A 26,112-nucleotide genomic window follows, 5' to 3' on the forward strand; every position below is an offset into this window, starting at 1 on the left:
TGAGTTGGATGCCATGAAAGAGTAGTATGTTATTGATTCGGAGTTTGCTAATGTTTATGATCAGCTTTGCAATGACACTTTGTGCTAAGAGATGGATTTCTGATGATGCATGGATGACTGTGTGTCACAAAGCAGTTAAGGCCTAGAGTTATCACTGAAAGTCATTTTCCTCTATATGCAAGACACAGGGGTATTGATGCCACAGTCAAGGCAGTGGAACATTTATTTTATTGGCCAGCTTTGAGGCATGATGTAGAACAGTTTGTTAAAACATGCATCATATGCCAGAAGGTAAAGCATGATAGGCAAAAGATGTGGGGTTTGTTGCAGCCCTTGCCTATTCCAAATAGACCTTGGCAGAGCATTGCAATGGACTTTATTTTTAAGCCTCCTAAGACATCTATAGGGAATGATGGGATATGGACTATCATTTGCACGTTTAGCAAACAAGCCCATTTCATTCTTGTAAGGAAGAAAATAAAGGTTGATCATATGGCACGATTGTTTTTGCAACACATCTTTAAGTATCATGGTATGCCAAAGTTGATCATTAGTGATCGAGACCCCCAAATGACCAGTTTATTTTTTAAGGGCTTGTTTGAGAATATGGGTACCACGCTGAAATTCTCATCATCCTTTCATCCGCAGATAGATGGTTAGTCTGAGGAAGCAAATTCCACAGTGTTAGATCTTTTGAGGTACTATGTTTCAGACCACAAGACACAGTGGAAGCAAATTTGCCCTTGGTTGAGTTTACTTATAATAACACAGTGCATAGTTCTATGGGCAAAGCTCCATTTGAGGTGGTTGAGGGTGACAAGAAAGTACCACCTATTTTACAAATTAAGGATAAGATCTTTGAGGCTGATCGTTATGTGGAAAACTTGGATGTAGTCTATGCAAAGATAAAACATGCACTTCAGAGATCACAAGAAAAGTAAAATAGGGCAGTTGATTGCCACAAACGTGCTTTGCAGTTTACAGAGGGTGATTATGTATTGCTGCGTTTTGAAAAGGCAAGGCTGAAAAAGATGAAAGGAAGAGAAAGATTGTATCCGAAGTTGAGTATGAGATACTATGGGCCCTTCCAGGTGTTGGAGAAGATCAACGGTGTGGCATATCAGCTGAAATTACCTCTACATTGGTGGATATACAATGCCTTTCATGTTAATATATTGAGGCCTTTTCATGATGATGTACGAGAGGATATGTCTGTTGAAATTCAGCCCGAGGTTAAGGAGCTAGATGAGATTTTAGTACCTGAGCAGATTTTGGCACATGGGGAAAGAAATGTCAAAGGTAAAGTTTCTAAGAGATACTACTTGGTGAAATTTCAGAATTATTTACCAATGGTGATACCAAATGGATGGAAGAGAATGACTTGGCAAACCATCCTCAGTTGTTGCAGCTTTACCTAGATGCCTTTCAGTTAGAGCAGACTTTAGTTTGTGCTCCGTCAGGTACTGTAGAGTAAGAGTCCGGAGTATTGCTTGATGCTTAAGGGGGAGGTAGCACTTCCCCTCCTCTAGTTATGGACAACTCTCGTAGGTAGTGGATCTCGAATGTATTCAGCATGCATCCAAGGTATTGCACTGACAGTATGTTTGCCATGAGGTTACCACTTAGTGTACTAGTCACTGTGAGATGTATACAGATGAGTATGAGTTTCACTCGGGCACTGAATGGAGCAGAGACACTTGGGAATGGAAGTTGCCTAGCCAATTTAATTATTGGCCAATCGTATTATTTTTCAGGGCACCAAAATACTTATTAGATTAAATTTAAGTATTTAAAGACTGAAATTTTATATTTCATTATAGATAATGTCGGAAAAACCATTTGGAAAGGTTGCCACTTGTCAAAAATGTCCTTGCAAGACTGAAAAACGTCTTTAGAGGCTGGAGAGAGGCATTTTTAGTGTATTCAGCCTACAAGAGAGAGGGAGGAGATGTTGCCGGTTTGATTTGCAGCCATTGAAGGACCTTTTGACGTAGCCAAGGCCAGGAGAAGGCCAATCAATAGCAGGTGACAACATCTATAGGTTAGTGAGACAGAGCAGTAGCAAGAAATGATTGATTTTCTTTAGTTCTTTGCATCTACAAGCTATTGAGACAGGGCAGCAGCAGTAAATGACTGATTTTTTTCAATTCTTCGCGAAGAAAGTCTGAATTTTCTCTTCTCTTAGCATTCTCTCTCATCTCCTAGCCTTTCTACAGCCTTGCTCCAAAGATTGCAGCACTGAGATCACCAGAGGCTGAGAAATTTCAGATTTTGTGCCGTAAACCCTAATTTGTAGCAGAAATTAGGGTTTAGCAGCAGCCTCGTGAAGTGTTTCAGAAATTGGAAGGTCCAAGACTTGGATTTAATAGGGCTGAAGCTGTTTTTAGCCTATTGAAGAGTGGAGGGATCAGCAAATAATTGAATTTGGGGCATTTTCCATCTCCATCAAAGCGGGTGAAGGCCAATTGATTGCCCGAATTAAGGGGCAAATGAGATTAAAGACTTGCTGGTCATTTTGAATAGCAAGGGGAGTTGAAATACCAAAAGGGATTGGGAGAATCCCATTGTACATCAACTTCATCTTCAATTAAGTTAAATAAATATTGAAAGGGGCGCCAGTTTTGGGGCCAATAGGATGTCCAATGTCCAAGATTATATGGTAAAGTGTACTTTTCGGTTTTGTGAATTTGTTAACTGCTGTAAATAGTGCTTAATCAAGTTATTTACCACCCTATCCGAGGAGGAAGCTTGGTTTCATTTGCTGTTGTAATTAAGTTGTAATCAAGGATTTACCACCCATCCATAGATGGAAGGTTGGTTTTAGTATCTTAGAGCATTTATTATTAGACTTTTGGAGGAGCTTAGATGATAGCATTAGGCCTAGGAAGATATTCCTCTTTCTATGGCTATTAGCTCATTGGAGCTTAGCAGTTGGCACTTAGCTTGGATACGACAGGGACCTAGTGGCATGTGTGAGATGTGGCAAGCCAGAGGAGATGTAGAGACATTGTCTATGGGATTGTCTCAAAGCACAAGAGGTTTGGAGGAGAGCCCTCAGGATAACATTCCATGGTAGAGCAGAGACCATGGTTGTGACTTGGGGGGCTATAGCTTGGGTCGTAGATAGAGGCCCAACATGTGGATATGAGCATGTTCAGGGGAGCTTGTCTTTCCTCATTATTGGACAACATTTAAGCAGGATTCCCACTCTAGACTACTTGCAAGTATAGTGGACTTAGGGGCACTATCACAAATGGGAGCTGTTTGTTAGTATTATAGCATGGTACATTTGGGCGATGTGTTGGTATTAATAGAACTTTCTTTTCTCAAAAAAAGAAAGAAAGAAAGTCTCTGAGAGGGTCTGCAAGGATAGCAGCAGCAAAAGGGAAATTGTTTGCTGATGAAAGGGGTTCTAGCAGCAAAAACACAAATGGGCAGCAATAGCAAAAGTGAAGTTGTCCACTAATGGAAGGACTTGTAGCAGCAAAAACGAAACTGCCTATTGGCTGGAAAAGCCTTCAGATGCTGAATGTATGTGGCCAGTAGGTCAGCAAAGATAGGCGACAACTGGGTGACAGCCAATCTGAATGTAAGTGGCTAGTAGGTCAGCAAAGATAGGCAACAACTGGGCAACAGCCAATCTGAGATGGTATTAGCTCCAGAATGTGCTGAATTGAGTAGCAGCTCTGTTGTGATAGCATCCAGTAGGTGACCATAGGAGGAAGGGGGTAGTACTTAAGGAAGAGAGAGTTTGGTTGGGAGAATGAAGAGTGAATGAGGGTGGTCTTAGAGTGATAGTGGGATGCCCACAACATGCCCTTTTATAGGGAATAATTGGGCATTTTTCCTAATGTGCTAAATAAAAGCCTCTTAATTTAAACAAAGCTTTTTTGGGCTGAATCAAGGAGCAATAATTAGCCATTAATGCATGTAAATTAATACTTAATGCTATCCTCAATTTTGGTTGCCCAACAGCTTGTCCCTTTTCCCTCTTTTATTAATGGGTGAAGTCAATATGAAATTGCAATTTAACCTCCCAATTCTCTGTTAAACATATCAATCTTTATACAATTTGGCTGTGCAAAAAGTTTGAACTAGCTATCTATTTTTTTGTAGATATTTGGAAGGAGAATTAATGTCTCGCTTGCAAGCTTATTCCGAGTTATTGGTTGAGGTATTGTCAGAAACCTAATAATATTTGCTGCATCTTTTTCATATCCACTATTTCTATAAAGAAGTAGTAGAATCATGTCACATATTTGCTCCCATTGACTTCAATTATGATAGGGTTGACAAAGGAAAGAGTTAAAGGAGCTCACATAGTTTGAGTTATTATTTCTTAACAGGTGGAGTCATTAACCCGGGAACGCTCCTTTTACCATACGAAGCTATTACAAGTAGAAAAGGCAAGTTATTTAAATATCTGCACATATGAGTAGTTTTCTTTGATCATTGACCTGAATAAGAGGCTTAAAAGGTCTGTTTGAAAGTTACTTCATTGAACTTAGGTTTGACAAGGTTTGTGTGATTGAGGCTGATGCTTGTTTCCACTACTCGGCGTGATTCTGAATTGTGATATCATCTATATTTCCAAAGAAATGAGTGACTATTAATGTATTTTGACTTTCCCAATTTGATGGAAACATCTTTTAGAGTCACCTGAAATTTGGAGGACAGTAACCTGAAATGTCAGGTATCTTCTTGCTGATGCAAGAGAACTGTGTGTTCATGGTTCAAGGACTTCAATCTGGGACCAAAATTCTTGTGCTTTCCCTTAGAGAATTGACCCAACTTTAGGTAGCCTTTTTCCTGCACTCTTACTTTGTAAAATGCAAATGAAGTTGCAAACCAAGTATTCACTCTTGCCTGGTAGAATGTGAACCAAGTATTCAGACTGTTTTCGGCACTCTTACTTTGTAAATGTAAACCAAGTATTTGGACAAGCAACCGGAGCCCTGCCACAAAACCCAGTCAAATGTCTACAAACAGACTCCAATGTGCCACTAGCCAAAGGAATAGTGTGATCTTTGTTGGCCCAAGACTGTCCTTCATTCTCCTCCAAAAAATTGTTAGAATGGGCTGAGAAATGGTGGTGATTGACCAATGCTGAGAGGCATAGGGATCATCCTAATCCTCATCATTCCAATCCTTCTCTCCAAGCTGGTAGTGCATTGAAAGATGTGAATATTACTTTTCTATTATTTGATAATTGACATCCTTCAGGAATATGTGTTTATTAGGTCCAGTCTCATAGGTGAATTTGGCCCTTTGAAAGACGTTAATATAGCTGCCTCCCTCTCTCCAGTTACATTTGATGCTTAGAAAAGAAAATGTATGCAGGGCCTTTTGGTCAACATGCAAGCCCCATATAAGCATCATCAAACCTCAAGCAGAGAAATGTGCCAGTGTAATATATCCCTACCTACCTGAAACCATCTTTTTAAATTGTGCCAACTGTTTTGTTAGGGCCGTGTGTAATTTTGGCAAGCTATTCTAGCTTGTTGTTGTAAAGCCTTATACTAACCTTAATATATCTGGACGTGGATGGAAACAGAGAGCATTTGGCATGGTGGCCAGTATGAATGACATGGATAATAATGTTTTGGGAACATTTAGGTTTTTGTTGCTGTGGAATTTCAAATGTGCGGGAACAACAGCACAGGTTCAAAATATGACCCAAGTTTTTTTTTTTAAAAGCTGTCAATTTTGCCAAAACTGTCACTTGCTCACAAATGAAAAATGGATTGTGTTGCTCTCTCTTGATCATGTTGGCTATTTGGAGTCATCATACATTGTTGCTTGGTGGGTGCGCATTTTCAACTGGTGAATGCGTGCTGCCATCTAGGGCTATCATGTTGGCATTTGGAGCCTACATGCCATTGGTATGGCTGCTAATTGTTGTTTGATGTTTCTATCTCCTGCTCCATTGGCTTGTGGTTGCTGCAGTTAGTGATTTTGGCTCTTTGTAAGAGCAGGGCTTGGACATTTTGAGAATGGGTAGAGAGAAAGCTTGCTAGAAGAGTTTTTGAAGCTGAAGTGTGTGTGATTAGGAACCCTTGGGTCCCAAAGGTGATAGCCTAGTGGTTAGCACATAAACTCATAAGCATGAGGTTGTGGGTTCAAGTCCTTTGGGTGCATTACTTAATTGGACATCTATGTTAATACAGTGTGTTTGTGTAAGTTTAGTGGGCACTTGCCCACTCCAACATTTGGTTGGTCCTCCTTGGTAGGGTTGTTAAGAAACCCTTCACCCACAGTTTGCATTTTTTACGTTTTGCGTTTAGGGTTTGCAGCCCCAAAAAGGGGTGCCACCCTAGACTGACTGTGCCTATTTATAGGCCACTCTCTCATTTATTCCTTATGGCTGATCCTTCAGTCCGTCACTCCTGCTCTCTTTTCGTTAGTCTTCTAACACTCTCTCTTCCATCATCTCTCTCTCTCTCCTCTCCTACCACCATCTCCACACTCTCCTAGTGCCAACCTTCATCTCCACTTGCCACGTTTATGGTGGGAGTGTGCTTCTCTTTAGCTGGCGTCCATCCTCCATTGTTGGCGATAGTATCTTCTATGCTCCTACACCTTGTGTTTGGAGTCCACACTCTCTTGGCGTCAGCATCCACCCTATCTGGCGTCATTCTCCACCCTTCTAGCAGCTTCACCTTCTTGCGTTTGGCTGCCAAGGAGGTTCCTCACCATCTGGCGTCTCTCTCCAACAGGGGTCACCTTCATTAGAGGTAGTTGCACCTTGCGTTTGGTTCTTGGCTGCTTCCCATCCTTTTGACGTCATTCCACAGCTGGCGTTTCACTCCCAAAGATTGTCTTCATCTGCGTTTTCAGCATCTGGCTCATCCTCACCACTTGGCGTCACTCCCAGCAGTTGGCGTCACCTCATCAGGCTTGTGTTTGCAGATGGAGGCTTCATTGGTTGTCTCCCTGCTCGTAGGTACCACTCTTCATCCATGCGATTTCAGATTCAAAGGCTCCTTACCCTTCGATGGCAATCTCCCTACTCTAGGCAACACCTTCTCATCTTGCATTTGCAGACTTAGAGACTTATTCGGCAGTCTTTCTGCACTCCAAGGCTTCCTTTGTGTATAACACCCTTGTATCAAATTCACTTCATCAGCATGATTCATCTTTCATGATCTTTTGTGTTACTTTTCTCTGTGAGTGTTTGCCATACACACACTATGTTTTCCCTCGCAAACCCTACTATCTCTCGTCACTTAGTCATTTTGACAAGGGTCGCTGAGGAGGAGGGTCCTAGTGGGATCGAGGTATGCTGTTCATTCAGCTTGTGAGCCATCCTATTTGCGCATAGGGAAATGCCAGTGTGGCTCTTGCCCGCTTTCTTGACAGAGGCACCTTGGGGGTTCATGACACTGCACCCTTACTGACTTTTGAGTGGCAGCTACACTTGATAACTCAGAGCATACCCCACATCTACTTGTGGCTCCACCACAAGGACCTGAGATAGCACCACGGAGAGATGCAGAGAATGCTGCCCACAGCCCGCTGGTCCATGTCCCCTCTCGAGGCACCACAAGAGGATACAAACAATATTGGCATGTCATTGAGCATCTCTATGCTGACGCTTTGGCTTATCCATGTTGGATAGACCCATGAGAGATATCTTGGGATGACACTGATACCCATATCAGTTTCACATTGTATTAGACCCCTAGTGTTGTTTTAGTATTTTCAGTTGTTTGTTGTTTTCTAGCTAGATGTCTCTCTTTATGTTACAGTTTCTTTATTGTACTTAGGAAACACGACAGTTCCTGGAATTTCAGATGTATCTACTTTTGTCTCATAGGCTGATTTGGCCTCTTGTAGACATTAATACACCTCTCTTTCTTTTCTTTCTTCTTTCTTGACTATTATCTGGAGGAGGCACCCCCAACCTGTAGGCATTCGGCTATGTGTGGGTCTTGCCAGTTCTCTCAACTATTATTTGGAGGAGACACTCCCCATTGTAGGCATTCAGTGGATTTATCCCATGGAAGAAACTAAATCATTCATTTTTAGATGTAGAGTTTCTCATTGGTTTGAAGTAATCCCAGATTTGGACAGTTCTGAAGCTCAATTGTATCTTCTGAGTTACAGGAAGATTGAAGAAATACCGCCAGGGGCAATAGGGCTTGGTGCCAATGAATGGTAATGTCTGGAGTAGGAGCATTCTGATTCCCTTCTGTATTCTTTTCGTTCTAATTTACAGTTGAATTGAGGTCTATATGTGATAATTTTGCTTCACTTTTTTTTTGGGGCATAAAAAGATGTGGCTAATTATATTACTTGGAAGTACAATGAAGTCAAGTGCTATAGCTAAATGCAAATTGAATACATATATACAAGGCCTTTTGTGGTGGTTGCGGGGGATGGGAGAAAGAAGACATGGTAGAGGGTAAATTGCTGAAGTTTTTCTGCCTTGTAGAGTGAAAAACAGGCATGGCAACCCCAATGTGAATGAGCTGCTGCCGAAGCTCCCATTTGCTGAGAGTCTTGAGATTGTGCAAGGGCAGTTATGATTTATCACATTTGTTTGGGTTCAATAGAATGGTAGTTCTGAGCATGGTGTATAGCACTGCGGGCAAATTTTTCTCAGTAAGGTGATCACAGCCTGATTTCTTGGTTGTATGGTGGCAGTAGGAACAATGCAAATAATTCAGAGGAGCTGAGCTAGCAGCCACAGTGCTAGGTCATAAACTCTCTTGCTGAAGTTTGAACAGCAAAGAAGCAACATAGAAGCCTGGTATTTTAGACAATGAATTTTGAAATTAAGTTGATTATTTGACAATCTGTCGTGGACATCATAAGATTAAGTTCTCCTTGATAAAGGTTGCACCTCCACCTCCTACCTTCAGACCTGTCATTGCAGCAGCAGTCAACATGGTGGAAGGCTTGGAGGACAATGAAGAAGTATTTTTGGCAGCCAATGCTGATTTGGTCTATGTATGTTTGGTGGATGTATTTCAAATCAGCCAACAGTACTTGAGGAAGGATTCAAACGTGGGTCTAGTTGGCATGAAGTATGTTCAAAAGCTGGAAGATATTCCGATGTGGGGAAGGACCCAGAGGCTGTGGCCTCAGCAGCTTCCAATGTAGTAGAAGCCAACCAGTGGCAGGCATCTGAGTGGTAGATACAAAAGATCATTAGTGCAAAAGAGGATGAAGTGGTCACAATCTATTCGGGAGAAGGGGAGTCTAAGCTAGTAAAGAGTGCTGCTTTGGAACCAACTTTGAGGGAGCAGCCCATTGCATTGCTCTAGGAGTTGAAGGATTTTTTTGCTTGAGATTACTTCAACATGGAAGTGCTTGATCCACAGTTTTACCAATACTGAATCCCCTTGAAGCCTGATGCAGTGTTGATCCGAATGCTAAAATATCTGATGAGTCCCCACATGGCCAAATTGTTGAAGGATGAGCTGGATCGGCTGCTTTGGGGTGAATTCATTTCTCTAGTGGACAAACTTGAATGGATTTTCTGAAACAAATTGTCCCCAAGAAGAACAAGAAACTTTGGATATGATTACCAGAAAATGGATGAGGTTACAATTCCTTACCTGTTCTTGTTGCCATACTTGGATAGCATACTAGATGAAGTTGTAGCTTGTGACATGTATTCCTTTTTTAATAGATTTAGCAAATACAAGATTCAGGTCCTGTTGGTTCAAGAGGATCAGCCCAAGTCAACATTCGTCACAACTAGGAAGTCTTTATATACACAATCATGTGGTTTGAACTAAAGAATGCACATGCATCTTTTCAGTGTGGCATGGCAAAAAAATTGAGTCTTTACATTGTAGACTTCATGAGGATATTTTTGGATGATTTGAGAATGTTGGAGTGGATCATCCTATATTTGTAGCATGTCCAAACTATGCCTAGGTATGTGTAGGTGAGGCTTGGGCTGTTGTAGCTCTAATACCACTTGAAGGAATGGAAGTAGCAAAGAATCAGAGGCAAGGGTGAGAGGGCACATAGTCTCGGTGGAATGCTCAAGCTATAGCATTCCTTATTCTATACTATCCAAATGAATAAATAATAATACATCTATCTATTGGTATTTGGTTGATGGGAAAGTATTGTACATGGGTAGACAGTTGGCCTTTACCACAACAAAAATTTTACAAATCAAATCATAATTTGTCAAATATTATATATCAAGATTCTTTATTCAAAAGTTCTCCAATTACATGTAGCATGAGAGAAACTTATGCATTATAGATCATTGTAGATCCAGGTAACATAGCCAAATTTAGCTAACCAACATTGTTGATGGACATGCTATTTTGTAACAAGTTAACATGCATTCACCTTGAGAGAGAGAGAGAGAGAGAGAGAGAATATAATTTCAAGAACATATGTTGAAAATCTTAGAAATTTATTTAATGCCATTTTAAGTCCCTTTATGCCATCTTTGCTCCATCTTGTGAAAAAACTTCATCACGTGGCATTTTTGAAGAGTTATGTTTAGATTTGCGAGTCTAAAGTTAATTGGGTTAGACCTTAAATAAGGAGAATATTAAAAACACCACTATGGTTTACTTCACATTGTGTCATATATCAAGTATAGACCCTAAGTTTGAACTTGTCAATGAATGGAATTAATTCCTCTCAACAAATATAAAATTGAATGGTCAAGCTTTGTTGTTGACCCATTTGTTTTCTCATTCTCGAAAATGGTAGAATTTACCATCAACTTCAAATTAGGCTACAAACTCATGTCTAACTAGTGGCACCTAACTAAGTTTTGGCATCTTATTGTAGGTTTGTAAACATGTTTTACCTTTGAAGGCAAGCATTTCAAAACTTGATCCAATACTCACAATATTGAGTTCAACTAAGGACATGCCATGCACATAGGGGTTGAAGGTGGTGGTATTACAAAATAATAAGCATTATGTAAAATATTGTTTGCTCCAATGAAATGGAGAGGGAAAAGGAAAATGTCTTGCTTATTAGGGTGAAGGGGTTGAGTGCAATATTTTTACAAATAAAATGCCCATGAAAGTGCATTGTATGCATCATGAGGGAAGCTAAATTGTCATCCTTCATATGAAAAAAGAAACAATGCTCAATTAAAGCATCAAGTCATTAAATTTAAGGCCATAATACAAAGTGTAGTTCATTAGAACACCCATGAATATTTTAGTGGTCAAGGATACCATCTCATTCAAAGATCAATGATGTTCGAACACAAGCATTCACTCTATAGTGGGCTTGTTACCATGACATTTTTCTCATTCGCTTTTAGTTCCTTCTCCCATATGTATGATTCACACTTCAAAAATAAACCTAAGGTGATTTTGTTTTTTTCCACATTCACATGTATACTATGTGTTACTAAGGCACGGCCTCTCATAATTGGTTAAATATTCAACTTTAATAATTAAGTGATATTTGAAATGTGTGCTATATTACTAGTGCTATTATGTCTTTTACTAGCAAACATACATGTAGTGTCATGATAATCAATACGGTGTTCTTTATACAAGTCATCAGATAAGTTTAAATGTTAGTAGTCTCGAGATTGTTCTAATTATCTTCATTTTTCAAAGCATTGGCTTCTTAGATCTTTTGGCAAAATAATAAATTGGAAATAATATATTATCATCTAAAATAACATACAACTAGGCATTATGTGCTTAGGCCACACTCTATGTGATGTTACAAGAATGGAGTTTGCTTCACACCTTAAGCCATGATTTGCATATCAAGAGCATCATTAGGTATATATATTACACATACACACTACACATTTACGCACACGCACAAAGATATGGTGGGTTAGATGTATATATCCTCATTTTCAAAAGGACATATACACATAGATAAAGGTTAATGGTGCATTTTTTCTCTCATGTGCACTTTATTGATATTCATGATTTAATTTTCAAGAATTCTTCACCACTAATAGTGATTTTCATTGAGGCCCTTAACTACACATTTCTATATTTTTGTTTCTTTTTATATGCAAAATCAGCATTTGCACACCAAAGGAACAAATGCATTCATCCTTTCGAAGCATATGTACATAACTCTAAAGACATTTAAGGATCTAATGATACTATTCCTTGCATCCCAATGTTTCTTGCTAGGGTTTGTCATAAACTTGCTAACCACTTCCATTGAATACACAATTTTTGGACATGTGGTAAGCATAGTGCATATTAAGTTTTTCTTAGCTTACCTATGTTAGTTATGTTAGTTTGTCATCTCTTGGTTGTGAGCTCTTGTTAGAGTTTGATGGATATATAGGAGCTTTGGTAGTTTAGATGCATTTTCTTTATTTGTCAGCTTTGTGTGTATATTCTTAGACTAGCTATCACTTTTCACAATCTATTTATACCTCATGGACATTATTATTGTCATCTAGGACTTTTTGGTATTATGTTTAATTTTTTTGATATTTATTTCTTCAATGATCATCATTAAATGTTGGTTGATCAATATTTATGGTTTCCATAAAAGCAAGTTGATCATTTTTTGGTGATTTGGCTATTTATAGCCAGTCCCACCCACTTGGTAAACTTACACTTTTTAGTCTTCAATCTTTCTTTTGCAGGTGCGCACTTTGACACTTCGACTTCCATGCTTGGTATTGCTATCATCATTAGTGTGATCTAGTGCCCTTAGTGACGCTTTAGTCCTTGCAACCAGTCCATCATTATATCAACATTCTTCTTTAGTCAATGCAATATTTTTTCTTCATCCTTTGCTTTCTCTTTCTCTCTCTTTGCTTCTCTCTGTATTCATCTCTCTTCCATTGCACACTCTTGTATGGTACCATAACTTAAGTGAGGACATAGTTTGGAGATTTCTTGCAAAAGAGTAGGTTTTCATCATCATGGAGGAGCAATCTAAAACTTCAAAACACACATTCTCAGTTTATGTTTATTGCATTTACAACTTGTAGAGGTGGTCTAGGACTAGGCGATTGTCTAGTCATCAAGTGGTTTGAGCTTTTGGAGTTTTGTAGAAAATGCAAATTTACATTTTGCACGTGATCTCTCCTTGGTGCATGTGATAGCGTCTTGGTGCAAGTGACAGCTTCCTGGTGACAACGACAATTGTTTGTTTGATAAACACAAATTTCATGATTGGAGGATCAAAGATTTCTTATCAGTTCACGAGCTTTGATGACTCAAAGGAGGAGCTTCTTTCTAGATATTCTTTTAACTAAAGATGCAATTATTGCAATCATAGTCGGTAAGAGGAGTCCCCCATTTACACCCGTCCGCCTTCTATCCATCTTTCACAAAAGACTTCATCCTCAATGAAAATGTCATCCTTGATTTCATCGGTATAGATGTGTGTCTTACCTTCATTACCTAAAGAAGACAATCTCGATGGTTTGAACTATTTGTTGTGGTCGTATAAGGTGGAGTGCATACTTGACACCTTCAATCTTTTTGGGCCCTTGTTTCATATTCCATCGCTCGTCCTAAGGAGGATTCAACAAATGGGACTTTTATGGACTGTGTAGCCTTGTGGAATTGGCTTAACTTTTGAGCTCAATCCTTTCTCTTTATGAGTTTATAGGATTCTATCATTGTGTATATTCAAAGGTTGATGACTGCAGTAAAAAAATGGAAGAAGCTTATGTTTTTGTATCAACACAAAGACATTTACTCACAAGATTTCCCTTGAGAAGAAGTTGTAGATGCTCAGTCTTGATGATCCATCCTCTATGAAGAATCACATCACAAAGATGGAGGACATGAGAGATGAGCTTGCCACTCTTGGTTGGATGATATCCTTTGAAGACATGGCTATGATCCTTTTGACTCAGCTGCCATCTCCTAGGTTCAATGTCTTCTACATCAACCTTATTACATCGAGAATCCACGAGACACTCTTATGGGATGAGCTTTCACTGCTTGTCTTCAAGCATGATGAGCGACTCAGAGAGGTTGGGCCAGTGGTTTTGGCTGCGTCCAGGCGTTTGTTGCAAGGATAGGGGGAGGAAAGAAGAAGAAGGCACAAGCCAAGGACAAGAAGGATGAGAAGAAGCCCAAGTGCCCACATTGTGGGAAGGGTACTTATCTTAAAGAGAAGTTTTGGCAAAAATTACCCCATTTGAAGCTAAAGGAGAAGGATTTGAACGCTGCTCTCATGATGACAAAGTTTGTCTTTGTGTATATATTTGCCGAGGAGGATACAATTCTTGGTTCTTCTGCTTAGGAGAAGCCTTGGCTCGTTGTGATAGTGGTGCCTCTTCTCACATGATCTATAGACAGGATTGGCTTTAGGATCTGAGTCCTAGAGAGGGCACACTCACCATTGGTGATAACTCTACAATTCTTTTGAGGAGTGGGGACTATTCCTTTGTTGCCAAACAGACAATCTTCTTTAGTTAAAATTCTCTATGTATTAGATTTAGGTTTTAACCTATTGTCTATTCATGGTCTCACATGGCTTGGTACTTGCATGGTATTTACATAGGATACAATGACAGTGGAGGATGCTTCTACAAGTGTCGTTCTTTAGATAGGATCCTAGGAGGATAGGCTTTATATGCTCATAGCCTTAGCCGCGACGTCTTTCCACGAGCTTGGGTTGCTTTGGCATGCTCATTATGGTCATCTCAATTTTGACGCTATACAACGGGCTTCTCGAAAGAAGATGGTTGAGGGACTTTTTGACTTCCCTCCTATTCACACTTTGTGTCTTAACCATTTGACAGGCAAGCAACATACGTAGCCATATCCCCAGGCTGCCACTAGAAGGGCTACTTCCTTGCTTGAGTTGGTTCACACTGACCTTTGCGGCCCTATAGGCATGGCCTCCCTTGGGAAGGCCAAGTATCTCATATTGATTGTAGACGACTTTAGTTGTTATGTGTGGCCTTATTTTTTGAAGTACAAGAGCGAGGCATACTCATGTTTCTATGAGTGAAAGGTGTTTGTGCAAACAGCCTACTTTCAAAGTTTGTGATGTATAAGCGGATCATGGTGGAGAGTCTACTTCTAACCTCTTTTTTTAGTTTTGTAGGAATCATGGCATTTGGGTGGAGTATATCCATCCGAACATACCTTCAAAGAATGGTGTAGCAGAGCATGCGAATCAAACCATGCTAGAGATGGCCCATCAACTAATGTTGGAGCATTGGGATCTTCCTCATATCCTTTGGGGTGAGATGGTGGCTATTGTTGTTTACATCTACAACTATTCCCCAACTTTCATGTTATAGGACATGACTCCCTATGCGGCTTTATTTGGTCGAAAGCCTTCCACGTCTCACTTTCGCATCTTTAGATGTGATGCATTTGTCCAGATGGACAAGAAGAAGAGGAAGATGAAGCTTGACTTGAAGTTCAAGAAGCTCATTTTAGTGGGCTACAATACTACTATGAAGGGCTATTGACTCTACGACTGGACGACACATAAGCTTGAGGTGAGCAGGGATGTGATCTCGATGAGGCTTTGGCCTTCGAGGATCTTATTGATGGTTCTATTCTGGGCGATTCTTTGTCATCGAACAGAGCATCTCCCACCCTAAGTCCCTCTCATTCCTTTCAAGTTGCCTCTTCGTGCCCCTTCCTCATCTTCAGGTCCTCCACCCTCTACTCAAGCTTTGCCTACCACCTCCTTTGAGGGATGCAACTACCACTTCTTCTTCGTCGTATACTTCCATCCCTTCAACCTCCTCCTTGGAGTCTTCTAGGGCTGATTAGCCTTTAGAGGGGGAGCCTTCTTTCGATGAGGAGGATTTATCTTTCCTTGGTGAGAGGGAGTCCTTACCCCAGGCATGTGGATTATAGGTCGGAGACTACTTAGTCTCCCTCGCAAAATAGGATGAGCCTATTGGGGTCTGTTGTTGGTACCGATTGCTCATGCAGGATTTAGGTGTTTCTCACATTTCTACTACTACTCCAGGTCCACGCAAATCAACTTGCTTACAAACCCAACGGAATAGTTCACTTTGTGTGAACTATGCTCTTATGTCATAGATTTTTCATGCAAGTGAGTCTACTACAGTTGAGGTGGCTCTTATATAGGATATTTGGCATCAAGCCATATATGATGAGGAGATCAATTCTATCGAGTATAATCAAACTTGGGGATTGATCTTGCATCTCTCGAAGCGGAAGGTGATAGGTGTAAAGTGGGGCTATAAGACTAAGTAGCTTGCAAATGGCTCCTTGGACAAGCACAAAACTAGCCTTGTTGCCAAGGGTTTTGCTCAGAGGGTAGATTTGGACTATTTTGAGACTTTTGCACCTATAGCTAGGATGCCTACTATTTAGCTTATTTTGGCTCTTGCAGCCCATCACCGCTGGCTTGTTTATCAGATGGACATTAAGTTTACCTTCTTGAATGGTGTCCTTGATGAGGAGATTTATGTTTCTTAGCCTCTAAGTTTTCTTGTGCAAGGGAAGAAGGACCATGTCTACAAATTGCGGAACACATGGCATTTTTGTTTCACAGCACAAGTACATTTTCAAGTTTCTCTTTGAGTTTGGTATGACTAATTATCAGGCCTATTTCTTGCTCCATGGACCTACAATCCAAGCTTTTGGCAGTCGAAGCTCCTCTTCTAGATGCCACCTCTTGCAAGTGTCATGTTAGCTCCCTCATTTGGCTTATTCACACTCAGTACGATGTTTCTTTTGTTATGGCATTATTGTCTTCTTTCATGCAGACTTCCACTCAGGAGCATTGGAGAGCAACCTAGTGCATTCTTTGTCATTTACAAGGGACTTGATTCTATGGGATCATGTATGGAGAGGGATTTACTCTCTCTGGTTGGAGTGATTCTGTCTGGACAGGTGATGTGGATTCATGATAGTTCACTACAAGTTGTGCCTTCTTCCTTGGATTGGGAGTTATCTCGTGGAGCAATAAGCAGCAGCCTACTGTGGCCCTTTCTTCTACAAAGACAAAGTATTGTGCCTTATGTTCTATAGCTATGGAGGCAGTTTGGCTTTGTCGCATGTTGGCAAAGATGGGCTTTCCTTAGCTTGGACTTATGAAGCTACGTGAAGCGGATAACCAAAGTGCTCTAGCTCTGGCGAAGGACCTTGTGTTTCATGCTCACACAAAGCACAGTCAGGTTCAATACCACTATGCTCGAGAGCGGATTCTAGATTTCGAGCTAGCGGTGGCCTACTATTCCATGGAGGACAATGTGGTGGATGTGTTCACGAAGCCTTTGCCCAAGGCCAGTATGCTTCATCACATGAGGTTGTTGGGTCTTCAGACAGTCCCAGGATCTGAGAGGGGGTGGTAGCTTGCCTGTGCTAGCTATGTCAAAGTTTTTCATCTCTTGGTTGTGAGCTCTTGTTAGAGTCTAAGAGAGACATAGGAGCTCTAATAGTTTAGGTGCATTTTTTAAATTTATCGACTTCTTGTGTGCATTCCTAGGCCAGTCACTACTTTCAACAATGTGTCTACACATGTTGGCATTGTCATTGTTATCTGGGACTTTTGCGGGGTCACCCTTAATTTTTTGGTGTTTTTTCCTTTAATGACTAGCATTTATGGCCCTATGAGCATGTTGGCCATTTTTTTGGTGTTTTGGCTATTTATAGCCAGTCCCCCACTTGGCAGACACAAATACTCTTTAGTCTTCAGTCTTCCTTTTGTAGGTGCACACTTTGACGCACCGACTCTTCGTGCTTGGTACTGCCATCGTCATCAACATGATCTAGTGCTCTCATTGATGCTTTGGTTTGCATGTAGGGATAGTTTAGCCCATCATCATTGTATCAACATTCTTTTTCAATTAGGGCAATATTCTTTATTCATTCTTTGCTTCCTCTCTCTCTCTCTCTCCGCTCTCTCTCTCTCTCTGCTGCTCTCTGTGTTCATGTTTCTCTTTCATTGTGCATTCTCACATTTCCAACAACCGATCCATAAGATACCTTGGCCATTTCAATTTTGTACTTATTGACTTTATGTTTTCCTCTTGGCTTAGTTTAAAATATAGAGGTATTCAAACACTAATAGCCTTCTCTCTTTTCATTGAAAGGCTCCAATACCTTTTCAATGTACTCCTTTTGAGATAGATAGAGAATCTTCATGTCTTTATCCCACATAATCTACATGTTCAGAATGTGACCAATATTAAAGATTTCGTGCAACCTTTTCTTCAGTGCATCCACATCCATGAGTTACTTTCCAGTAATTAGCATGTCATCCACATAGTATACCATGATTATAAGGTTACCAGACCTAATGAAGGCATTGAACTTATGATACTACCCTTACTAGGATCTTGTTTTAATCCATATTTATTTCCTTCCACAACAAAGCCCTCTAGCTATTAAAACAACTAGATCTAATACAAATATTCATATAATCAACTCAAAATATATGTATATATTGGAAGAGCCATTATAGCTTGGATTTGGGGCTCTATTGCCCACTTTGAATACATTTGAGAAGCCACTGAAAGCTAAAATCCTGTATGATAGCAAGGTTTTAGTTTGCTTTTTGATACAAATTGGATCATGTACTTCAACCCAAAAGCACATGGTAGCTTGTTGAATAAGCACAAGGTGTGTGTAACGCGCTTACCTAAACGAATATTGATAGCATGTATTTTAGTAGCCCATCAAGAAGTAATCGCAATTACTATTGTCCGAAACTCGTTAGAAAATATGAACATTCGTAGTTATTGTAAACTACTTGAATATATCAACCTTGCAAGGAAAGTTCCACCTCAACCCCACAAGGATCGACCTCAAAAATGGGGAACCTAATATACAAATATTATAGTCTCCTATCAATTGTCTAGCATTGACACGCACTTGGTTGTTGGGGAAAACCATAGAAGCATGCAAAGTTGAGAGGTACTAAGGACTGTTTTGGTGGGCTTTAGTGGCCTAGTGTTCAAAGTTGGGTAGACTTGATCCTTACTCTGCAAGACCAACAACAAGAAAACTAAAGGTTTAAGGAGACAACTCTCTCCTCTTCACCTTTTTAAGTAACAATTTATGGATGCCTTATTTTTCCTCAAACTTCTAAAAGTGAATAGATTATTAGCAACCGTGAGAGGCCACATGCAAGAATTCTTCACTCCCTAAGAAATGTTCTTTGGTCTTCCAACTCAAGGTAGTATCCCTTACTCATTGAAGATGGATAAGAGAAAGCTCCTCTCTAAACATATGACTCAAATAAAACCAATATAGATCTCGATCTTTTCTAAGGACTAGAAAAGCTCGAGCATCAAACGATGGAGGATTTCATAAAATCAGTAGGGTGGCACAACACCGCACAGACGTTTTGCTGCATCTGGAGAATCTGCTCTGGACTTGAAAGCAATTCTACTTGCATGAGGTCTTAATGACTGAAATGCCCGCCTTTCTCTAATGGAGCGACAACTGCAGTCTGCTATGTCGGAGCCATTTCCCTTCTTGCTCCCCGATTAAAGAACATGCAACGAGCTTCTTTTTGGACATCTGAGACTGTATCGTCTGTACCATCCGCAGCCATAGCACATCGTTACGAGTACAGGGAGCGAGCGGGTCGAGAGGCGGGCGGTCCTTTGTTCTTATCATCGACCGGAATGGCCGCCGAGCCATTGCTCTCCCGACCTCCTTATAGGAGACCCTCTCCAGAGTAGTCTTCCAGTCCCCCGGTCGTGTCTGGCACAGCACCCCCCCAATCATCAAATATCGCCTCCAACTGCTCTCGGGCTCTCTCCTTTACTATCGAGTCATCCCCTTTGCCATCTCTGGGAGCTTCCACGTCCTTCACCACCCTCTTTTTCTGATAAAGCTTGCCTTTTAAGGCCTTTTCATAAGGTTGTCATGCACCTGTTCATGTTCACACTATGCAACCATATATAAGTGAAGATAATATAAATTAAGGATACATAACTCTCTTATGTTCTTATCTCTCTCAATCTTTTTGCACTCCATAGCTTCTACCTTGCATCCCACCATTGCTTTTCTCTCATGCACAAGCTTGTGGGTTATGCTTAGAACCCCTTCAGAAAAATGACTTTGATCCACTTAAAGACTTTTTCATCCAACATTTCTTTGAAGCAAGATACACAAACACTCTAAATATTCAAGCTCATGAATGTGAGCTAAAAAGAGTGTCAAGCCATTTGTGACATCACTAATTTGTCAGTCTTTTACAAGAGAATCCATACAATTGGCAAATCAAATATTGCATAATTTATTGTCCAAAAGAACACCTAAACAAGTTATGGTAGGTCTTTAAGAGAAATCAGTAATATAGATTCTCAATCTTCTTAAATGAGAGTTCTTGTGTTATGTATGAATGCATCCTTAAATATGTTGTATACCAGAATGGGATAGCCAAGTATTTACAAATATCACCATCGATTGCAATCATGCATACAACCAATTGAACGAGTAAAAACTAAAAATTGCTATTAAGTTATGTATGAATGCATCCTTAAATATGTTGTAATGGGATAGCTACATATTTATAAATATCACTATTGATTGCAATCATGCATACAACCAATCGAACGAGTTAAAAGTAAAAGTCGCTATAAAGACTCACTCATTATTGATTGTAACCATGTATACAATCAATTGAACAAGTAAAAAGTATAGCAAAGCTTGAGGTTTGGTCATGCCATTTAGTTAGTTGAACCCAACCAACTAGTGACTAAATGAAGAGCCATGGACCTTGTCAAGCAAGAATATTTTATGCGACGCAACCAATTAGATTGTGATGATATGGTTAAAGGTCAATGAATGGATGGCAACATGCATTGCCCCATTCAAAAAGCTTGACTTTGGTCTCATAAAATGCCCCTTTGTTCCTTGAAATGTTAAGAGGGTAAGCTTAAAGTACCTAACCACTAGTAAGTCACTACACGCCCAAGGGGACTACAAACCATTTGACATGTGTTTAAACAGTTGCACAAAACTTCAACTAAGTCTACCCTTTGTTCACACTCATTTCGACATTCTTAAACTTTGTAATAGTATGCTTAGCTTTTGTGTTGTGTTATACTCTTGCTTTTTCACTATGCTCCTATGTAGGCTAAGAGTTTGTCTAAAAGCTCTCAATTTTCCAAGAACCCGTGGTAAGAGGTATAAACACCAATACTTGTAGCATACCACTCTCAAGAGGGATACTGAGATGTCTTCCTTCAACTAACAAGCTAACTAGAATTGTGAAGGCAAGGTTGTTGCTTCTCTCAACTGAAGTGCATTTCCCTTAAACATTATTTCATAAAAAATGAACAATGAAATAGTCTCTAATATGCTCACTATTTGATGGAGCTCCATTAATCATCTAGTGCAGGAAAATCCTCAATTTTCTCATTGACCCCTAAGCGCCTTAATCTCTTATATATCATTGGAGCATTATGAGATCTTGAGTACAAAGGTTGAAAAATATAGTTGGCTTAAACTAGTTTATTGATAACTCACGAGGGAATCAAAGCAACATGGATCATTGTTCATTGAATTTCTCGTATAAATGTTTAGGAATGACTAGAGAATTGATCTTGTACACGTAGCAATGTGCACACGACATGGTAGCATATGCTTGCATTCAGCTAAGATTAGTCTTTTTGTATTTTTGAAGCTCAGCTTTGTAACCAAAGAGCATTTGTCAAATTCTTTATGGATCTTTCCTCAGTGGTACAACGCATTTGTCAACCTTTGTAACCAAAGAGCAAGCCAAGCCTCTGACTCTATATCACCATGTGCAGCAAGTTTTTCCATCTTTCTTTGAATGGCACGAGCCAGGTTCACAACTGCACTTTCAACTTCACTAAAGAAATTCTCTACCCCTTTTCGCAATAGCACCTTTACAGCATGTCTAGCTTTATCTGCATCCTTGAGTCCTTGTTGGTTTTCAACCACCCCATTATATGCATCCTTAAGCTCCTCTTGGTTTTCAACCACCCCACTAGATTCAACTGATGGGCTCTCAGTGCTAAAGAATGTACCTTGCTGTATAGTTTTCTTTGCCAAGTCTTGCTCGATTCTTTCTGTCATGTCTCCTTTCATCTTATCATTGCCATCTGCCACATCCACATCTTCAATAGTGGTCTCAACCAACCCATACTTTGTTTCTTCTATAAGATCTACAATCCCATGCAGAATGCTTCCAAGTGCCTTGTGCATTGCAGTATGCAGGACAGACGATGGGTGAGGTGGTATCCCAGCCAATTCCACCAGGCTTGTGCCTATTTGCATTACCTTCTCTTTCTGTCGTTCATCAGTCACTTTGTCCACCCATCCCAAGAGTTGACACCCAGAATCTTCCCAGGATGGTACAAGGTTGGGAGTTAGGATACTATCTGGTGCATTTTCTCCTGTTGTTTCTCTTTCTGAAGCATTGATGTCCAATAGGGCAGGTAATTCAGCAGTTAGTTCCTTGAACTGGTCATACATCATTGGACTAAAGTATATTGGGGGGGAAAATGACTTGTTAGCTGTGAGGAAAGTAAAGTTGTCATCTGATAAAATAAATTGTTGCTGCTTTCCAAAACTGTCCCCAGCTCGACTAGTTGCATCAATAAGGATTCTATCAATCACTTCATTAATACCACGACCACACTGCCGTTTGTCAAGGTCATCTTGTAGAAGTTTACGACTAATTCTGTAAAAAGAGAAAGAATCAATACGTCTCACATTTAGGATGCCAAAACTGATGTACAAAACAAGTAAGTTGAATTGAACACTCCAAAGGACAACCTGTTGATATCTTCTGAGACAGCCATTCCTCGCAGAATCAGTTGCTCCATACCAGTTGAAGATTGTGGAGCTGAACACAACCTCCATGATTCAATGAATGTTCCAGCAGACCCCGATCTAAAACCAATGAAAAATTGTATGGTCTCTCCAGGTGTAATACTGCCAAACTCTGGAAAAATGTGGAAATTTTGTGTCTGTGGACCTGGCATAACCCTGATAACTACTTGTTAGCTCATACAGGGAGACTAATCTACTGCAATGGTTTCACTTGTTTGGGACGAATAAGTAAATAGCAAAAAACCAAAACCTCGACTGAAATCTCACCCTTCTTTGAGGCTTCTACCAACGCTTCAGCAGGTTGCCATAACCAATTGTAATATAGGCAAGTGGAGCCTGTATTTTTCAAAGTTACAATGGAGCTTACAAGCTCTCCTGCACAGACATAACATGCTTATGTCAAGCATCTCATCACTGAAAAATGATCCATCTATGACTATCAAAACAAGGTTACATTGGGGCTCAATAGTTTATCAAAAGACAGTTATCTGTCCCGTTTCAAAGGTTTGATGGGTTTTAGACCTGCTCTTCCTTTCAAGAACAAAACACCATTGCTTAATTCCAATTTAGGTCCACACTCTTCACAATTATTAGACTCCAACTTTAAGTCTTCAACCTGCCAGACATTGGATGCACTTGCATGAACCTCCAAGGCAGTTTGTTCTCCAGTCAAACATGCATGCTATTTTATACAGCACTTGATAAATGGAGTGAAAGTTGCAGCATTATTTGAGTGCCCATGGTGAAATTTAAACAAGCATTAAGAGCTGATGGTACAGCAGACGCCATAACTAGTCCTACCAGACACATGTTTGAATCTGATTTATTGAAATGACTTTCTTATAACAGTTTTTCAAGCATGATATTTCAAGAAATATACCTTGTCAAAGTCTGTTGGTTCACGGACTTCCTCTGAGTGCATTGCATAGCTCAACGACAGCCTTGTCCCAACCACCTGTCAAATTTCCTTTGAAGTTCATCAATAATGCGCTAGCTATCACAATTACAATATGTAGAAAAATGTATCTTTAAAGAAACAGAATAAGGAGGTGAAAAATGAGATTGCTTGTGATATGTAAATGCTTTGTATTGGAGGATAAAATTCAAGCCAATCCTAGAGCTTAATGAATGCACCTCAAAATCAAAAGGTTATAAGCATGGTTTCCACAGCACTATTGATAGCAAGACTGAATTTTTGAAGTTGTTTCTGTATGGCCTTCTTCCATTACATGCAATTTACGTAACAAGTTTAAGTGCTACATTTTGAGGCCCACCTTTCTTTCACTACCCTTTCCACCAAACTCTCAAACCAAAACCCATAAATCACCAAAATAAACTAAAACTATGTGAGCATTCATTGCTTAAGATGCTGAAGAAATGCATAACCTCATGTGATTGATAATAACAGTGTGTTGTGATAACCATGATGATAATGTGATGCTAATAAAGGATCCTGTGAATATCACCTGAAAACCTGGAAAATCTGGCTTGTGCAGCGTGATCTTTGCTAGCTTCTTTTCACAACTCTCAATAAAATGTTCGTATGTTTTCAGTGTAGACGGACGTGGAACTTTCTTTGAGTTTTTAACAGCTGTTAGGAGATCGTTCAGGTTTGTTTTGTCAGGAAAGCCAATCTGTTCAATGTCCTTTAGATAACCTTTTTTCACATAGCAGATGGGTGTAGAATATAAGTCTCCAATCCGAGGTTCTACTGTCCAGTGTTCTCGAAGGCTCATTGCCCACTGTTTCAGTGTAAAAACAAGAAGATACAAATGCAACATTAAATCTTTAGTTTATAAGCCACAAATGCAAGATTACAAATGTATTCTAGATCAACACTTTTCCTTCTTAACCTGGCTGCGTTAACTAAATTATATAACAATTAGAGTAACTGAAATAGTTGTGCGGCTTTGTGAAACTTAAAAGAAGAGTTCTATTTCAAATAGAGTTGAGCATGGCAATGTATGAAAATCTCTTGATCAAAACTCTATCTAATGATTCACTCTCAAGATTGCAAACATCTTTTTGTTTCAGCTAGCACGACAACCGCACAGCTACATGAAGATTTTTTGTTTATATAACAGTGTGTACACACTTGCAATCAATAGGTAGCATACAGGCCATAATCTTATCGTTACCAGAAGCTTCAAACAGTTCCCCAGCTTGAAAGAATTGGCTCTTCCCAAAAAATAGTGTGAGCAGATTGGAAGTCCCAAAAAAAGTGTGTAATCTCAGATATCAGTGTCAAGAAATGGTTCATTTCTTTATGCCTGGGAACTCCCAGTTTATAAATAAAAAATAGATTGTGAAGTTTGATACAAAAGGAAAATACCATAAAAGTCCATTTTTGAGATGTATGGGCCACTATTAAAATGGTCAAGAATCAAGATGGTCCAAGAACCATGATGCAACAAAATTACTCTAGTTTAGTCCATAGAGCAGCATTACAGTTGCAATTTGATACAACAATCTGAGGCAAATGTAACAATCCAATTTTGGTTACGTACCACTTGTTCACCACTATGACAATCTTCAACCCCTCTAGCTTGATCCAGACGCTCTGCATTTTCTAACCGTGATCGGTATAGATAGATACTCTCCATAAGCAAGTGTTCATCTCTTTTTCCACATTGGATCTTTACCTTCTGTTTGGATTGTTGGTAATCCTGACATGCTTTGGTATGACGACTGCAATGGATCACAAGATATCTATATACTTTAGCTTCCTTCCTCCCTCTCTTATAGAGACCTTTAGAATAGAGAAGTATTGTGCTTTCAGGCACTTCTTAATTCAGCTTTAACCCAGAAGTGTCCTAGGTTACTATGTTAATGTACCATGTTGAGTATAACTTTAAATCTCCCGTAACTTGAAAAGGATTGCATGACAATGGTTTTTTACTCGACTACACTTTGAAAATTCTCTAGAAGAAAAGAGAGAAATAATGTGCATACAACAGGCATGGAAATGAGATCCACGCCAAATTCACAGAAAATTCGCAATATTCTTAGGTGTCCCAATACAAAATATAGGCGACAACCTATGCAATGTTAAACAGAGAAAATATACCGCAAATGATGTACATAGAATTCCCTGCTCCAAGCAGGCTTTCACAAGGCTTGATCAAAAAGGATTGATGAAGATAACCCAGTGCACATCACTAAAAGGAAACAAATGACCTACAAATGCAAGCCATAAGTCATGTTGAGTTGTCCAGTGTTTGCCACACTGCTGTTAGTCTTGATTATTCCAAAAAGGGGATCCACTACTTGGTGGTGAATTCAAATCCACCTAGTTACACCTCCCACTAGGACTCATTGCGACCACACCTATCATCATCTAACTGAAATATACATCACAACACACCCACTGTATTGTTAGGGTTGGGAGCATCAATGATGGTGAGCTACAATC

At 39.8% G+C, this 26,112-nt stretch overlaps 2 protein-coding genes across 3 annotated transcripts in view; one reads left to right on the forward strand and one right to left on the reverse strand.

The window, feature by feature from the left end:
- Window positions 1-12,810, forward strand: part of LOC148030636 (uncharacterized) — a 121,395-nt gene extending 108,585 nt beyond the window's left edge. Inside the window, exons 2-4 of one of the 2 annotated variants that reach the window (XM_087686974.1) lie at window positions 4,117-4,174; window positions 4,347-4,406; window positions 12,569-12,810. In XM_087686974.1, the coding sequence (XP_087543100.1) occupies window positions 4,117-4,174; window positions 4,347-4,406; window positions 12,569-12,625 (175 nt within the window). In that variant the 3' untranslated portion in view covers window positions 12,626-12,810. Of the gene's footprint in view, window positions 1-4,116; window positions 4,175-4,346; window positions 4,407-10,770; window positions 11,318-12,568 lie in introns of those variants that run through there. The other variant, XM_087686973.1, reaches the window with a different exon arrangement.
- An 8,399-nt stretch (window positions 12,811-21,209) lies between these two features.
- Window positions 21,210-26,112, reverse strand: part of LOC148030637 (uncharacterized) — a 62,370-nt gene continuing 57,467 nt past the window's right edge. The window contains exons 2-8 of the mRNA XM_087686976.1: window positions 25,208-25,388; window positions 24,167-24,442; window positions 23,581-23,655; window positions 23,223-23,316; window positions 22,968-23,075; window positions 22,644-22,845; window positions 21,210-22,548 (exon numbers count right to left, since the gene is read on the reverse strand). Of these exons, the coding sequence (XP_087543102.1) occupies window positions 21,576-22,548; window positions 22,644-22,845; window positions 22,968-23,075; window positions 23,223-23,316; window positions 23,581-23,655; window positions 24,167-24,442; window positions 25,208-25,388 (1,909 nt within the window). The 3' untranslated portion in view covers window positions 21,210-21,575. The remainder of the gene's footprint in view (window positions 22,549-22,643; window positions 22,846-22,967; window positions 23,076-23,222; window positions 23,317-23,580; window positions 23,656-24,166; window positions 24,443-25,207; window positions 25,389-26,112) is intronic.

This window comes from Lygodium microphyllum, chromosome 10, assembly GCF_053477565.2.
Source record: "Lygodium microphyllum isolate KBCC chromosome 10, Lygodium_microphyllum_v1.1.10, whole genome shotgun sequence".
Taxonomy (NCBI): domain Eukaryota; kingdom Viridiplantae; phylum Streptophyta; class Polypodiopsida; order Schizaeales; family Lygodiaceae; genus Lygodium; species Lygodium microphyllum.